General features: G+C 41.4%; 1 protein-coding gene across 4 annotated transcripts in view; it reads right to left on the bottom strand.

Moving 5' to 3' along the window:
• The window catches only part of PPARGC1A (PPARG coactivator 1 alpha), a 705257-nt gene that overhangs the window by 463879 nt on the left and 222846 nt on the right, over window positions 1–18532 (bottom strand). For 3 of the 4 annotated variants that reach the window (XM_056125625.1, XM_056125627.1, XM_056125626.1), the window contains exon 2: window positions 12403–12467. In XM_056125625.1, the coding sequence (XP_055981600.1) occupies window positions 12403–12420 (18 nt within the window). In that variant the 5' untranslated portion in view covers window positions 12421–12467. Of the gene's footprint in view, window positions 1–12402; window positions 12468–18532 lie in introns of those variants that run through there. The other variant, XM_056125623.1, reaches the window with a different exon arrangement.

Below are 18532 nucleotides of genomic sequence, written 5' to 3'. Positions count from 1 at the left end.
AAAAACAAAACCAGTTTTGAGCAACGCATGATAAAAGGGCCCCACAGGACCAGCCTTTTACTTCTTTTGTCTAAGTTGACAATCATCTTTCATAGATTTCCCTCCTTAATTTTGGAGCATGTCTCAGAGCCTTTATATATTATTAGTTCACTAATTTTTCAATTTATTATTCTAATTAAATAAGTGGAAAATTAAAAACTTAGATCAGCTAAGTAAATATTTTGCACCCAGTTGGTGACAATTCGGATTGGAGCCAGGATTCAAACCCAAGTTTTCTGCCTCCGTATCAAGACCTAATAAACACATCAGTGCAAGACCAGAGAGTTGGGGGGGGGGGGAATTTTTCAATTAAAGACCCAGTGAGTTCTCATACTGGGTCAACTAGGGATAATGATGGTGTTGTTCCAAAGAGAACGTGCAGGAGTATCTGAAAACAATTTTGACAGACACAATAGATAGGTACTATTGGCATCTAGTGAATCAAGGCGAGTGATGTACTAAACATTGTATAATTCACAGAAAAGCCCTACATCAACAACAAAATAGAAATAGTCTAAAATACGAAATGTGCCAAAGCTGAGAAACTCCACATTAGGTTTTCTCAGCTCATCTTGTTGTGTTTTTGATGGGGGGCTACACACAGCTGTGCTCAAGGCTTACTCCTGGCTCTGTGTTCAGAAGTCGCTCCTAGCAGGGCTCAAGGGACCATGTGAGGGATTGGTGATGGAACCTGAGTCAGCTGCATGCAAAATAAACACACTAACCACTGTTCTATCACTCTCACCTTGATTCTCCTGTCATTATGGAACATGAGCTTTGTGCCACCTACTTGTGACCTGTGCTAAAAAAACAACAACAGCTTGTTGATACTTGTTGATATGCTGAAAGATCTCTGAATAGGGCAGAGCTCTTTTTCAGAATCAGCTGGGGAAGGATGAGAAGAAAGAAAGCAAGAGAGAGAGAGAGAGAAAACTAATAGAGAGCCCTACACTGCAGCAGTCAACAGCTGGATCACATGACATGGAAATCAGCCTCAGAGATGATGCAACAAGCTGAATTGTGCCTTAGCGAATAACACAGGGCTGGGGGTAGGGAGAGAGGGGAATCGCTTTACCCCATTTAGAAACAGGTAGTTCATGGGTGCTTAAGTGATCAAATACAGGGGCCCCCAAGGTTGCTTATGTCCCTGGCCTGGGTATCCTGGAGCTCATAAAGCATCAGAACATCTTATTTTAGGCCAGGTCAGATAACCAGAGGCTTGTGTCATGGGGGTGAAACCCACATGCAATACAACAGGCGCTGAGCTTGCTGATTCAGGGCCTCTTGGAACGGGACGTTTTCTACCCAGGAATTCTGCCCTGTGGAAACTCTAGAGCTCCCTGCCTGCCTCCCCTGCCTTAACTGTCATCGTTTCCTTGATTCATCTGCTGAGAGAGGGCGCTCTCACCCAGCCAGACCCTCTGCCAGGCTCATTCCCTACTCACAGAAGTTAATTTGAGGCCCATTTGCAACTTCCAGCTCTGATTTACTCATTTGTTGGGGCGAGGACCACATGCAGCTTGACAGCAGGCCAGCTCACATGCGCTGTTCTCCGGGGAGAGCTTTGGTCCAAGTCATGACCCAGCTGGGCGGCTTCAGAAACAGCTGCTGGACAACAGCAGGACGTGGGGCGGAATATAAGAAAAAGGAAAATGTCTATTCTTTCCCTCAAGTTTTTACATATAATTATGTAATCATATCCCTATTCAGATACTTTGACATAAATTATGCTTAATTAAATTGTTGCTAATTTGTTGTTTTATTATTAGTTCATGGTTTGTTTGCTGATATCCACCCACCAGCCATGTGTGCGAACACACACACACAGACACACACAGAGACACACACACACACACACACACACACACACTATTTTTCTCTCTCTCTCTTTCTCTCTCTCTCCCTCTTACGCTCATATTAGTGTTGTTGCTTTAAAAGTAATGAAAGAATGGTAAATAATTCCTCTATTTGACAGAATAATACAAGATTTTTAAAGAGTACTTTTTCAACTCATATACAAGAAGCTAGGAGAACACCTCTTATGTAATATTTTTCTGGAGTCATTATTTTCTTCCTCATAGACTCCCTGATAAAAATCAATCAGCTAATATAGCCTTCACATTAAAGAAATATCCCTTCTATTTAAAATGATGCTGTTCCCATAGCAAAATTTTTTTCCAGTGAGCCATATTAAGTTATTTGTCATTCAGCTCCTGGGAATCCCAAATAAAAATCTTCAGTAAACGCTCATAAACTTGAGCATTTGGGGGTGAGAAGACACTTGATTTGAATGTCCTACTAGATGGTATAATTGGTTGTCCCTTGACTAAAGCTGTCAGCTCTTCACCTACAAAACCAACCTCTGGAATGAAGAGAACTTTCCTGGATAGCATCATCCGTGTGCCCTGGGCTGGAGCCTGCGCCCCTCCCTTTAACACAGTTTCCCAAAGTGTGGCCATCCCACACACCTGCTTGTGGGAAATAAAGATTCTAATAAGCTTGTTAGGGTGCTTGTTAGAAAAAGCTTATTAGAAATAGAAATTCTTAGAAGCCATTTCTCACCAATTATACCTGACCCTCTAGGGGAATTCCACACTTCTAACAATATGTTCAGGTGAAATCGACTTCCTTCTTTGAGTCTCAAGAAACATCTATTGAGGGAGTAGAAGAGAGAGAGCAAAAGCAAACTATTACACAATCTTCCCTGGGACAAAAGGTGCAAATAAGATTGTGGGAAATGTGCTCATTAACTGACCTTTGAAATAAACCAGTCAAAACTTTCCTGCTAACGACCTATATCACTAATTCCCTATATCTCCTCAAACTACGGTCCTCCCGTTATTCATCGATTTGCTTGAGCGGGCCCAGTAACATCTCCATTGAGAGACTTATTGTTACTGTGTTTGGCATATTGAATTTGTCACGGGTACTTTGCCAGGCTTTGCCGTTCGGGCGAGATACTCTCAGTAGCTTGCCAGGCTCTCCAAGAGGGGTGAAGAAATTGAACCCGGCTCGGCCGGGCCGGCTGCATGCAAGGTGAACGCCCTACCACTGTGCTATCGCGGCTGTCCTCAAACTACAAAAATTTAAAAACAAAAAAAGGGCAAACAACAGCAAATACAAAACACTTTGGTCCTCAGGATGACCACAGCATCTAAAAAGGAAAACTTAAGTTATATCTTGTACATGAAAACTGACAGTACAAGTCTGTTTCCATGATATACTTCAAAGTGCATTTCTAACCAAAGAGGTTATATTTTTAAAGGTTTTCCTGGATAAAATTCCATTTATCTCCCAAGCATTTTAGTTAGTTCATAAATGTTTTGCAATATTTTACCAGATAATTGTTCCTAGTTGGTTTCTCACCTTAGTGATGACAGACCAAAGTCACTTTAACTCAATGTTCCAGAAGGGACTCAAAAGTAAAATAACATAATTTTCACCAAAACATTGAAGTCCACATTCAGAATTATACCAGAACTCATGGCACACACAAGTTCAGACACCCTTGTTGACCCTGTTCTAGGCAGGTGTCAGAACTGGCTGAGTGCGTACAGTGTGCTTATTTAGCTTCAGGCAATCATTCATTAATACCGAGCTTGAGCTGTGGCCTCACAAGTAGGATCACAGGGCTTATTTCACTGACCAAATAATTCTACTGGCCCTCAGATAAAGGGATTTAGGAACACAGTGTAGCTTTCAGCTGTGCCCACCAAGAAAAATGCAAGCACTTTAGGGAGAAGAACTATGGCATCCATTGCATGTCCTATTCATATAGAGGCATTCAGATATCTAAATATAATATAGGTATAACCTCACACCTAATTGGGAATATTCAATCCTCCAAAAGATATCTATGTATAATAACAATGATCTCATAAAACTCGGCATCCAGTGAGCTCTAGAAAATCCACAACCTCAGTGTGTGGCTACAAAGTCCAAATAAAGCACCTTTTGAACCATCTGCTTTTCAGAGAGGACCAAGATTCCTTACTCCAAAGACTCAAAAGGTGGCTGCTTCTCCACACCTGGAGAGAAAGTGCATTCTTGGGAAGCTTTATGCAAATTCAAGTCTTACTCTGCAACCACAGAGAAGGAAAATGCCCTCTCCTCGTTCAAGAACCATGACACCTCTGCTTAGATCCCAGCTGCACTTGAGATTTACCATGTGGCCTTGGGCAGCTCATTTAACCACACACTGCCTTAATTTCTTCATCTGGAAAATGAAGATCCTGCCTACGGCCTGGGCACAGCGTCTCAAGGTTAATGCAAGAGGCTGCTACGAAATCTAACCTTGCAGGGAATGTCTACTTGGGGTGAGGAAGTCAGGCACAGCAGTTCCGGATGGTTCTAACACATGCAGGATGACAGGGACAGGCCCTAAGGTCAGCTGTGCACAGGATGAGTGCAATCAGCGACTCACAATTCCACCACCTGGAGTTTTTTTTTTATTGTTATTGCCAAGTGGAGTTAATAAAGCAAGTAAAGCAAAGGATCAGGGTAGGGGCCCTAATTAATCAAATATATCGATACAGATCTGATATTGACAGCCGATGGAACACTTCTAGATCCAGATCAATAAATCTGCTTTATAATACAGTGTAATCCCAACACTTGGCTCCCAAATCCATCCATCGATATTAGAAATCCATCCTGCTTGGCCTGCAGTCTGTCAAATGTCACCCAGGAGTGCAAAAGCCACCCTGCCAAATCTATATCCTGAACTAAATCCCAATGGAAACTTCCCAGATATAAATAACCACTAGGAACAGACAGGGAGGAAAAGTGACTATAAAGTTTCACTCATGCTCCCCTACCCCCTCCCTTTTAGCTTTTGACAAGTGAAAACTAGAATCCCTCACTCCTCGAACCATCCAAAACCAGAAGGTTTAATGAATTCGATTTGCTCATCCTTGTGACACTGTCTTTCCAGGTTTGGGGGACACTAGTGAGGCCTCAGTGGTAGGACCTTCACAGCAGCCCCTACTGGGAACACTGGGAACAGCTTCCCTTTCTGAACTTGCTGAGGGCAGTGGCATTCGCTACCACTTGGGGACTCGAGCTATGAAGATAGACTCTTGGCCCAGAAAAGAAGTCATCCTTTTAGGTGGAGATGGGCTGATAATTGAGATCCCCAATGGGCTAAAGTTGATTTAACGAAGGGGGAGGTGCAGAAACCCACTAAAAAATTGCAAAACCTGGGAGAGTAGCAGCATAAAGAGAAATACATGGGCCAGAGAAGTAGAACAGGGATTAGAGTCTGAGGAAGACCCCGAGCCTAGTTTGATCCCTAGCATGACATGCCTTGAGCCTTGCTAAGTGAAACAACAGTAAGGGTCCGAGAGTCATCAAGTGTGGGCCTGGAAGCCCCCAAATACCATCAGTATCCCCCCAGCACTCGAGGATATGATGAGCATCACATCCTAGAATCTTTGCTTTGAACCACCATCTTGGTTGACCTGGCAGATGGATCTCCTGACTTCATGGCTGTGCGTACAGACCTGCAACCTGAATTCAGATCCTCACACTCACTTTCCAAGTGTAAGTCTTGAAGGAATGTGCTTGAACTCTTGAAGCACATAGGGTCAAAGAGTGCAGAAAAAATTGATGACGTTCACAAAGTATTGAGCCATTGAAAAGAATGGATGCTTAATAAATGGGGGACTTCTGCCTCCACCTCTCGGAATGAAATGTAAAGATTTTTAGGAAGGCAGGAAGGAGAGCACTAAAGTGTTGTCTGTTGGTTTTTTTATTGGGGTGTGGATGGGGCAGGGTGGGGCAAGGGAAGACCCCAGTCCAGCTCTCACCCGGACATGAGATCTTCCCACTCTCACTGGATCTGTAAACTCCACTTCATAACAAAACTACTTAGCTGTCCTCTCTCCTCTGTCATTTAGGATAATCTTTTCTATTCTCAACATTTTAGAAGGAAATTGCTCTAAAATGGATGTGGGGGAAATGTTACATTATTCTGAATTGAATTTCTTATTTCCTTTACAACGCCAGTCTTCTTGATCAGCACTAAATACTGCCACACTTTATGGCATAAACCTGACCTTAGGGTAGTTTTTCTCTGTGTGCCACAGAGTGAGTGTTAGATACCAGATTCCTGAGCCCCTCCCAGGGTCTGCTGAGTCAGAACCTCTGGATTAAGGACTAGCAGTCACTCAAGTTTCTGCCTCAGGCTCTGCGTGGGCTGTGCCCTTGCTGAGCACCACCAGACTGTATGTGTGTGTTTTAGTTCTCACATCTGCTTTTCATGGTTTTCCTGACCTCTTCTTCCCTGCAAGGTGACAGCTATCATTTCTCACTACCACCAACACTACTGGATGCAATTTTCCTATTTCATCTCCTAGCCACAACACTGAGGTTTTCAAACTCTTTTGTGCTTTAGAACATTTTCCTAAAGACCAAAGAGCAGGCAGAAGCCAAGACAAAGCAGCATTCAGCATCAGGGTGATTCCAATGGACCGTGAGCAAGGGGCCAGATCCTGCAGCACTTTTATCTCTTGCCTGGAATTCCCATCACCACCATCGAGGGTGGCCCTGAGATCCCTCCTCATATAATCCAGATTCCAATGATCCTCCCTAAATTCCATAGAAAATATTTCCAAACCCTAATGTTGAGCCTCTGGCAGCATGTGCCAAATTTTTACAATCACATCCTTTATTTTCTTTTACACATTAACAAGGATTAGAAAAAAAAACTTTTTCTGGGTAACTTTGTCAGTCCAAAGTCAAGTGTGCATTCCCTTTTATTTGAGAGCATATCATCAAATTTATAAATAGCCTCTGGATTATATTTGCAAAGTCACCCCTTAGGTTAATATTCTTAACACGGAAAACGATGACCTCACTGTTATTAGGAGCTAAACTGCCATGCACTTTCGAAAAATCTCTCAGAAAAATAATAGCCAAGAGAATTTGCCTTTTCAAAAAATTCTCTTCTATGTGAAAGAGAATGTCAGTGCATCCAGAAAAACTTTCTAACCTTTAAAATTTTAGGCATCTTCTATTGGTCACATTCTAAATATGTTAGTATATTAATAGTTTTCGGTTATAGCAGCAGTTCTTAAATTTGAAAAAAAAAGAGGGGTTTAAGCAAAGTTTTTTTAATTTCCTTTTTGACCTTTTCATCCAAAATTTGTACTTTTGAAATGCATAATTTAGGAAGTCAATGTAATGTATGTACTAGAAATAGGGAATATGATAGTCTATGGGAGAGATAATTTCTCTCGTGTATGGAGACCAAGAAAAAACAGTCACTATAAAGTGACGTATGGTCTAAGAGATCAAATGGTGGTGATTAATGAATAGGGGTTGATGTCCAGAGTATTCCTTACACTTATTTCAGCTCTTTCATAACTGACATCTTTGGAAATTAAGTTGGGATGAAATGCTCAAACACATATACAAATAAGGGATAGCCATCCATGTAAAACTAATACTAACCGACAGGGACCAGCTGAAGGCCAAAGGGGCATACAAAGTGTACTATAAGGCAGCATTGGTAGGAGCATGAACTGCCGTCAACTCTCCACATCAGGGATGCAGGCTTCCCTGGGCTGCTCCTCAGAGTCAGCACAGCAGCTGCACCTGCTCCTTCAGAGGAACTGTAGCAATGCCAGAGAGAGGGAACACAAAGCCAGTATCCTCCATATACCCTCCAAACATTGAGCCCCACTACATGCCATGGACCACTCAGTCAGAAACTGACTCTCTCTCTCTGCTAGTAAACCACTTTAATTCTCCAACGAAAGTATACTTAGTGGGGAGTATGGGAGCTTCCAAGGGCTACTCTCAACCATTCTCCACCAATCGGGCTGGTGATTCAACACAAAGACGCAAGGATGTGTTTCTGCAAGGCTCAGGATTACCTGGACGTTATGGATGGCCCCAGGAATGAACCAGGGCTAGCTCGATGACAGGCATGTGCCTTAACCCCTGTACTATCTCTCTGGCCCTCAAAAAAATATCTTAAAACAATTTCTGGATCATTTGCTTATTCTTGTTTGTTGATTGTAGGGAACACTATGATATGAAACCAATCCTTGCTGAAGTACCTGACTGGCAGATACCAGACCTTACTTAAAAATAATTTATTTTCATCATCATCATCACCATCATCATTGTGCTCTATTTACATGTCTACTGTTTCTTTTTATCAGTTTGATTGAACTACTCCAGGGCTGGAAATAAGTATCACTACTCATGTTTGGGTTTTGTTGGATTTTTTTTTTCACATTCAGGATGGTGGAATTTTTTTTTCACATTCAGGATGGTGATAAAGTGTTGATAAAGTGTTCAATCAGTATTTCTTGAATGAATGAAGCCACACATCGACATATTGTTCAGAGTCAAAGAATTCATAGTTCTGATGAACAGAAAGTCTTCTCCAGGACCAAATGATACAAGACACTAACCCTTACTGACTACTCAAACTTGCCAGGTATTTTCTGAGCTCTTTTCTTATACCGCAATTAAGTCTCGAACCAAATTTAGATGAGCCAGCAGGAGGGGCTAAGTACCTTTCCCACGGGTGATATAGTACAGAACAAGGCCATGCCAGAGTTCAACCCAGGAGCCCAGCTAGGGAGCCTGGCTCAAAAGTGACTCCCCTAAGCTACCTCACCATTCTTTCCCAAAGAGAAGCTCCTCTGCTCCGAAAAAAAAAATGTTCCTCTTCCACTTGCTTTTCACCCACTAATACCTGGAAAGATCCAACGGGCAGCAGGGATGATTTTAGCAAAACGATCCTCAACTCTGGTGGCCTGGGCAGGCAAATCAGACTTTGGGGAACTTCCTGCTTAACTTCACCTTGTCTAAATATAACCAACTAAAAATAACCTGAAAGGGAAGGGAAGTGTCTCTGAACCGCAGAAGGCTGCAGAGGACATGAGGTTCAGGAATGTTCCCGGCTTTTCTGAATGCCACGAGGCTTTTCAACATCAGCAAGTTACATATTGTGATGAGAAAACAAAGTTTCCAATTATTGAAATTCCATCGTGTATTTAATGATGCAATTATCTTACTGCATTAACAAGTGCTCGGGGAGAGCAGCAGTTGCTAAGATTTTGACAATGCTAAAGTGCAGAACACATAACATTTCCCTGAGCTGATGACTTCTCAGGAGCCTGTCCATTCTTCTGGGATTATGAAAAGGATCCTTTTTTTTGAACTGTTTCATTCAGAAATCCAAAATGAATCCGGTCCCCTAACTCTTTGTCACGCCAGTTTTTAAGTATGACCTCTCTCCACAGCATGCATACTTACTTATACGTCAAAGAAAAATGGTTGCAAATTCACATTTTTTTTGTTTTCATTATTCATTCTAGGCTCTCTCCTCATTTGAAATTTAAATAAATATCATGTAAATATGAATTTTAAAAGCAGTTATCCAAATGACATATTTTCAGTGATTCAACACAAACGCAAATTCTTGTTCACTTGCTTAATAAAGGATCTTATCCCAAAGGGTTAAGTAGCAGATTGTAAAATCCAGAGTATTTCATCACAACATAGGGATTCTATGATATTCTTATGCGCATGTGTGTCACAGTTTCCTGGAAAAATATAAAATGTAATCATGCAGAATTAAATATTCCATACATTTTTGATTCATCGAGGAACACTCAACCTACACTCCAAAACAGGCAACCACACTTTAAGTTTAGAGGAGTAAAGAGTCAATCAAATTTCTTGTTTCTAAAAGCATTATGAATAATAGGTCTTTTCACTTAGGGCTTTTCATCTAAGAATTACCAGGCTCTTTAGACATACAGGATAATTAATCCATACACTCTGCTACTTCCCCATCGAAAGGGAACCCTCCTTCCTGCTAATTACTCATAGAGGAACTGTACCTGCATTTTTCTCAAGCTTAATTTGGCCTCGAGCTATCAGATCTGATGTTCTCATTTTTGAGCATGAATAAAGTCACAGTCATACAAGAAAACTGTCCCCAACCAAATAAGATGTAAGACCAGCAACCCTGGAGCACCCCTGCCTGATACTTGAGTCCCAATCTGTGATCTTTTAGCTGGAAGACAAAGCTTTCCTGGGTTTCCCATTTCTAAAATCTGGGATGAGAGCCTCGTCCACAGGGTTGTCAGAAATGAGTGCCTCCACATAAATCTCCGAGAGCACAGTCTTAACAGTATTAGCTATGGTATACCCCTAGCTATCCATACGGGGTTACTGTAACCTAGTGGAATGCTTGAGGCTAATCTTCCCATTCCAGAGGCAAAGCAATTGAGACCCAAAAGGTGATTGTGATAGAAATCCTGGAACCTAGTCTAGTATTCTTCCATCATGCCACTTCATAGCTAGGAAATGAGAATGACTCAACGGCCTAGACACATTCCTGCTGTTTATGTGCTTGCTTGCTTGTTTGTTTGTGCAGAGGGAGGGAAGAAGAGAGGAGGGTGGGTGTTTCTACGAAGCAGAGGGAGCATTCGGTTGCCAAGACTTACTTGTCTTGCATAGTAAAAGAAACCCAGATCAGCAGAAGACACATCAACAAGACTGCCTTAATCACGATTTCTGCTAACTACGAAATGAAAGTTAATTTCATGCCTTGCATTCACAGACAAAAAGGTTCAGAGCTGTTTAAATTCTCTTCAGCCCAATGACAGTTAGTAAACAGGAGGCTTCGTGTTCTAATGCTTGAAATCACCCTTCCTATCGCAATATATTATTTATGCACTCAGCTTAAAATAAACAGCAACTCTGAAGTAGGTGAGTGGTCTCATTTAGTATGAACTTCTTTTTTTCTTCGCTCTGACAGTTACTTTAAAACATCGGTAAACAACCTTAATTCACTTCTAACGAATTAGCAGGCTACTGCTGTGTCTCCAGGAGGAAAGCAGATTGTATTATTAACCAAAACAACTTTCTCCCTGTCAATCATATGCACTGCACAGAGAGATGTGGGCTTGGCTGTCTCGTTATTCACACCAATTCAGGGGCGCACGAGATTCCAGAAGATTTCTTCGAAGTCATTCTCTTCCATACCTTGGATTAGATCTCTTGACTCTGAAATGCAGAATGGGGCCTGGAGAAGGTAGATTCTCAGTGTTGCTTGAGAAGAAAGATATAAAGAAGTGAGAGAGCTTGCCCAGAGGGGTACAGAGTTTAGAAGTCTGGGTCTATGAGTTCTATTTGTTCAGGGAGTTGAAACTGAGCAAGAGACTGTTCTACAGGGATTGGGGAAGTACAACCTAATACTCGAGAAGGAAGACTTACTCCTTATAAGTATGGGCAGTGTAACTAGAACCCAAGGCAGGAGAACACATACAGGTGGATTTGTTTTCAACCCAATGAAGCATTGGAAAGAGTAGCCTCCCAGACATTCCTCCTCGAGAGCTTAATGGACATCTGTGAGCTAGAACTCGTAGAACTAAGAAATAGGGCTAGCTGACACATGTACAGAGCTTTCCAGACATCAGATCCTATAGCCTTCCATGCTCAAAATACTCATTTAAAGGCTTAAACAAGTAGCTGGACCCCTTTTTAAATGTTTCTATAAGTTAGGAGGCTTTAGAGAATTTTAGCTCCTCCTTTGAAAATATTCTGGATTGAGCTGTGCAACTGTTATACAGTTGATCACACAATGCTATGGCATTGGTTGACCCAACAAAATAGAAAGTTGTCTAATTCAGAGGGGTGGGCTGCGGGGGGGTCTGAGGGGAATCCATTAAAACTGTAATGCTGTTGCTTTAGAATTGGACACAGTTTTTACCTGTTCTTTGATGAGGCTTGTAGTTCTTGGTCATTCTATGGACAAGAGGCCACAGCTAAGCCACAAGCCCATGGAGGGGTGCACCTCCCCTCCCCTCCCCACTGAGTTCACCATTGTGGTTAGTTTCCTTCTGCTTAAATCTAGAAATAATACTTAGCAACTTTTCTAAGGGATGTCCATTTTGATTCATCACCAACAAAGCATCGTTCACCTCCATGAAACATTCCGCTCTTCCTGAAACCAACCATATCTCTGAGACACAAACGTATGGCTCAAAATACATTGTTAAAAACAATTCAAAAACAAAGGGTGAAAGGAAAGGTAGGGGGAAAGATGGGAAGGAAGATGCCTTACATATCAACATTTTTACACAATGTGCAAACATGCGTTCTTTCAAGTTGTCTAGTAATGTTGCCTAAATATTTTAGAGAGTAGGTCAGAATTTTCTCTATCCAAAATATTGAGAAAACATTAGAGAGCTCAGGAATATTAAATTCCTCCAAGAAAGTCAGATTACCATTTGGGTTTAAAACTAGGTGTTGTGAATTTCACCAAGAACAGACATGTGGTATTTGCACGTTGGAGTAACAGAATATAACATGACAATAATGTGTTATACTTACAAAGTACCCTTCATCCATGGGGCTCCAATTTTACCAATATAAGTTCACTGATTTTCGCAAAAAACCTGAAAGGCAGAGGGTAAGTTTGTGTTACCCCCACTTTGCAGTTGGGGATATTGAAATGCAATAAAAGAATAAATAATTGGTTATTATTATACTTGGTTAATAATTATAGTGGGAAAATTCAGGAATCGGACAAAAATCACAGTTTTCATCTTCCCATCACAATGAAATTTGACCACCCAGCTTTCCCTTGGGGTCTAATAATATCCACCATGTCAATGTATTAAACACATTTTACCCAGAGTAAAACACTGCTACATGTGACCCCATAGTCTTATGACCCCAATACCAATATTTGTTTAATACAAAAGAAACCTTCCATATTCAGTAGAGCATTTTTAACAGGGATGAAAAACTTAGACTGACAAAATACAACCATCCAACTAAAATCTGGCCTGAAACCAATGCTACTATTGTTCAGTTTGTTATACTTATGCTCACATGTCAACATATGGACTTGTCTTTTAAAATTATTCCAAGGAAAATCAGAATGCCTGAGAAGCAATCTCATTAACAGCATTTTTAGAAGGGTATATTTTATTTCTTTAATTTTCTTTTTTTTTAACTGAAGAAAAGTTAAATTATAACATTATGTAAGTTTCAGGTGTGCATAACTAAAAATCAACACGATTACATACTGCATTAAGTACAACACTGAAAGTCCACAGAAGAGTGTATTTAAACAACCATTCAAGAATACCCCAATTCTCTACAAGTTTCAGGCTAATTATTCATTCAGTGACCAAGTAATCAATATTTATTTAGTTTTCTGTATACATATAAACTTAGCACTATCTGTGGTTTTTTTGAAGGACACATAAGGTGTATTTTACAGATATTTTCACCAACAAACATCATTTTATGAGTCAATAATTTTGGTACAGTGACAACTACTCTGATCTAAACACCTCTGGAATGATCTGATGATTTCTGGATACTCTTGGCAAGTCAGGGATATCACTCTCGAGAGTAAGAATATATAGGCTATTCTGGAAATATTCTCAAAAATGATTGCAGTTCTGATCAAAACCACAATGATATATCACCTGACATGAGTGAGAGTCATTAATATCGAAAGATAAGAAAAAAAGAGTTGGGGTGGTTGTGAAGGTAAAGGAAATTTTATGTGTAGAACCAGGGAAGACATTATGAAAGACAGTATGTAGATTCCCTTACCCTCAAAAACTAGGAATGGAAATGTCATATGACACAGTTATTTTGCTTAAGGGAAGTAAATGTATCAAAAGAGTAGAAAAACACAAATTGAAGAGATATGTGCATTCCTTTGTTCTTGGCAGCATTTATTTTCAATAGTCAGCATTAGGAAAATAATCTAAATGCCTAATGACAGATGTGTGATTAAAGAAGACATATTTAAGCAAAACAGAATACTATGCATATATTTAAAATATCAAAATGCGAAAGTTTGCCATTCACAGCAATATTGATAAATCTAGAGGGCATCATGCTAAGTGAAAGAAATCATAGAAAGAAAATATGCGGTTTCACTCATAAGTGAATTAGAAAGAAACAAAACTAAAGTAAAAACCATTTTTTTCTATTATAAAAGCAAAGGAGTGATATCCAGAAGGCCAAGAGGAATGAGAAAAACTAAAGTGGGTGAAGGTGTCAATTGGAGGATGATAAAAGGAAACTGCTGGTAGTATCTTAATGGTATGGAAAGATGCGGAATTATAGTGCTGCATTCCTAAAACTTAATTTTCAATTAAAAACTTGATTTAAACATTTGGGATGGGAGATGTGTGCTGAAAGTAGATAAAGGACCAAACGTGGTAGCCTCTCAGTACCTATATTGCAGACCATAATGCTCCTAAGTAGAGAGAGACAATGGGGGAAATTGTCTGCCATAGAGGCAGGGGGAGGGTTGGAAAGGGTGTTGGGTGGGGTGTATACCAGGGACACTGGTGATGGAGAATGTGCACTGGTGTGGACGCATGGGTGTTCGATTATCGTAGGACTGAAACTCAAGCATGAAAATTTTGAAACTGTATCTCACAGTGACAATACAAAAAATAAATTGATTTAAAAATAACTGCAAGTTTTTTCTCCCCGTGCCACTGCTGTTTTTCCTATTTATTCGTAATGTTCACTCCAACACAGTTTAAGATCATCTCTTTACTTGTTTTTCTAAGTCTCTCACTAAGATATAAGCTTCACGAAAGCAGAGACTTTTCTGTGCATTACTAAATCCCAGCACCAAGGGACTCCACTGATAGTGGCTGAACAAATGAATTGCAACACTGAACTGAATACTTTGCTCTTTGCTTATGTCTCCTTTGCAATAATCTCTATGCAATATTGTTATCATCACCAATTACTAAATATTGGTAAAAAGATGTAATGGATTTTTTCCACCCAAAGAGAAGAAAACTCTACACATATTCCATGGAATGAAAATTGCCAATCTTCCTTCTCTTGAAGGACACAGGAGCAAGAGTTGATAACCTAGCTCCCTACCTGGTCCTATGAGCAGTTCTATGAACCTGTCTGCTATATGCCTCCTTTTGTTTCCTGAGTAAACGAAGGAAGCTTCCCTCCAAGTATCTTTCTGGTTCAGAAACTAAAGAGACCCAAATAGTGGTGGATCGGGCTGGAGCGATAGCCAGTGGGTAGGGCGTCTGCCTTGCACGTGGCCCACCCGGGTTCAATTCCCAGCATCCCATATGATTCCCAGCATCCCATATGGTCCCCTGAGCATCACCAGAGTGATTCCTGAGTGCAGAGCCAGGAGTCAGCCCTGAGCATCACTGGGTGTGACCCAAAAAGAAAAAAAAATGTGGTGGATCAAATCATACTGATTTTTATGGGTTTTGACTTAACTGCATTTTCTAAGTATAAGCTTATCTCTAAGGTAGCAAGGTAATTTCAAACTAAGCAAGTAGGGATCTGAGAGAGAAGAGCTGGTTATCTAACTATGTCTACAAGCATGTCAATTCTGGACAGACCACAGGTATCATTGAGAACCATCTCTGCCCCCCCCCCCCCCCCGCTTCCTTTGGTCACACCATCAACATATGACAGACAAACAAAGAAAGCTGCCACATCATCACCTGTTTATGACATCTCAAGTCACAGACACTTCACTGGGGTCTCTAAACAGATTCCTTGTTTTCTTGCACATTAATAAATCTCACACCTTCACCAGTCAGATTTTCCCCCCAAGCATCTGAACATCCAAAGAGATTTAGAAGCCAATTAACATTCACGAGTAACAGAGCAATCAACATGGGAATCGCTAATGGGACTGGACAGAATCCAAAAGCGAGTATTAGGATAATAGTGAGTCCCTGACATAGGTTAGGGTGTTAATTCTGGAGGGCAAACTCATGGTATGTTTTCAATCACTTTGCGGGGCTGATGTCACAGTCACATAGGTCTCTTCTATATATGGTTCCTAGCTCCCTACAATATACTTTTAAGAAGGAAAAAAAACTGCAACGAGAAAGCAGGCATTTTTACATCGTTATAACACAACCTCTAGCATTAGTAGTATATATTGAATTCAAGTTTATTTTTAAATTGCCTACCTGACAAAAATGTTAAAATGACATTTTCCCCTCTTTGGGTCGCTAGACTCTCTTCACCTGTTAGCTCTTGTAGCTAGAGGCCACAAAAATAATAGCTACAACTTTCCACCTTGACGCTTCTCCATAACTTTTGCCACTTGCTTGCTTGCCCCTAGATTTTCGCCTCCCTCGTTCACAGAGATACGTGTAAACGTCTCTGTCCCAGCATGCTCAATGTCTGCCTCCTTGTCAGTTTTCCTGACCTACTCTCATAAATATCTCTTCAGAAATCACCACTTCCCGCCCCCCACCCTCCTCAGAAAATCTCTGCTTACTAAGGCTGTCTCTACTGTGACTCTTCCATTTTTCTGCCTCCTCCTCTCTTCACCACAATTCACCTAGAATGCCAATGCTGGGCAGAGTTCTCCATCCCTCCCCGGCCCACATCCCAGAAGGCTTTCCCAGGCCCTTCTCCCACAACCCAAAGTGCAAATAGCTTGACCTTCAAAGCTTTCCCTGCTCCACATTCCCAGCTCCCCTCCCAGTACTCCTGTCATCCAATCGCTCCCATGACCGAGACGCTGGCCCTCATCACAGGACACCTTCCCTGATTAATAGACTCAGCTCAAGCTGGAAAAATCTTGGGGTTTATTTTTCCCCATTTCTGTTCTGTATGTCATTGATCACAGCCTATTATTATTTGCTTCATTCTGCATGGCTTAGAAAAATAAATTTTCTCCAAGGCAGGTCTTTTATATTTTTCCCACCACTTTAACTTTGGATGATATTGAATTGGATAAACACCATTCCTTCGAATGATCCTGATTTTCTGGTGACTCTATTTCATGCATGCTTTTATTACATTCCTTTCCCCTTCTGCTTGGCCATTTCAATCTTTTCTTTCAACACTCCAGTTTTTCCCAGCCCTCTTCCTCTCCCCATCCCCAGCACACACCCATGATCACCAGTAGAGCCTATTTTAAGCTTTGGTTCACTCCCTGAACAGAATCAGCCATTGAGTCATATTCTGCAACCACCAGAAAGTGTGCTAAAAGCATGTTTTGACCAATATCTTTATACAACAGCATCCACATTAAAGGAAGGTTAGCCACAGACTCATACAGAAGAATGGTATGATCCTTCCTGTACCTCTGTGTCAAGCCCAAAACAGGAGCTGCCATGGACACACACCTCTCAGCCAGCACCTCTCCTCCCCCTGTCCTTCCTGGCCCAGGGAGATTAAAATGTTTCTGGGTTGTTGTAATCCAACCAGGGCTGTGCATCCTTCAGTCTCTACCATTCAGTGGGGCTGGCTGGAAAACAGTTTGGTAGAATGCCTGCAACCAAATCCTGCATTCTAAGTTATGGGAAACTCTTACCCATGTGACTCCCCAAACAGGACTACAGACCACCCTGTCCATGGAGAGGGGGTTTCATCTGCCTTTCATTTGCCTCCTTGTTCCAGGGGGAATAGGGAAGTGGGAACTCGTGTGTGTGTGTCTGTGTGTGTGTGTGTGTGTGTGTGTGTGTGTGTGTGTGTGTTTCTAACTGCCCCCTACAACAAGGAAAGAAGTGCAGTTGCAAATACTTTAAACAAACATAGCTTTCTTTTCTTTTTTTTAAACTGCAAAGATGAAAGAAACCGCACTCTTCAACCCTTCGCTTTCCAAACTAAGTGCCAGTGAAAACATTTCTCCCAGTTGCTGTAAGTCAAGGCTTTTCAGGGGTCTTATTCTTTTTCAGATCCTTTTGGCTGTTCACGGAAAATCTATGGATAACTTCTTCAGAGAATCATTTGAAAAGGATCCTTACAGTGGGGGAAACCCGCATGCATCCCCGAGACGGTTCCAGTCCTGCCTCGAGCTGCAGGTCCCAGCAGCAGCACATCCCTGGGCCCAGCACTGACCCACAGCCTGATGGACCACTGTCACCAACAAAGGCAGTATTTGATGCCACTATGTGCAACTTGGGAGCCACTCTCAAAGTAAAGACTCCAGAGTAGATTAATTTAGCGAAAATATTTTTCGATTCTGGGAGCAGCAACTCAGCAGGGGGTGATCTTAGGGTCCGGAAGTGGAGCTGTTCTCTGAGTTTCTGCAGTCAGCCTTCTTTTGAACTTGGAATTCTGCAGGATTGCCCAAAAGTGACAGGCTATAGAAAGCAAAGGAAGGATTTTTGGCACAGTGGTCCTGTAACCAGAAACCTTTCCCTACACTAGACTTTGTCGCTGTTGTTTCTGCCTCACAAACAGATTCCTGCCCCCACCAATCTTCCCCCAACCCCCTAACCCACCCCCTACACACACACACCCTTGCTGGTCTCCATTAACCCAGGGCCCTTCACTATTTGCTACACTGGCACAGCTAAGAATGTAGACATCCTTTATTTACAGCCTTAAGTAGATTTTAACTACTCCTGAGAGAGAAGTAGGCGAATAAAGAAAGCAATTTGGGGAGTCTTGGGAAAGTAGATGGAATGGTAAAAACTTGTATTCCAACATTTACTCTTTCACCAAATCATATTTACTGAACACCCACCCT

The sequence above is a fragment of the Sorex fumeus genome, unplaced genomic scaffold (genome assembly GCF_029834395.1).
Source record: "Sorex fumeus unplaced genomic scaffold, SorFum_2.1 ptg000055l, whole genome shotgun sequence".
NCBI lineage: Eukaryota > Metazoa > Chordata > Mammalia > Eulipotyphla > Soricidae > Sorex > Sorex fumeus.
Note: the sequence above shows the minus strand (reverse complement) of the source record. Positions and strands in the feature narration are given on the sequence as shown.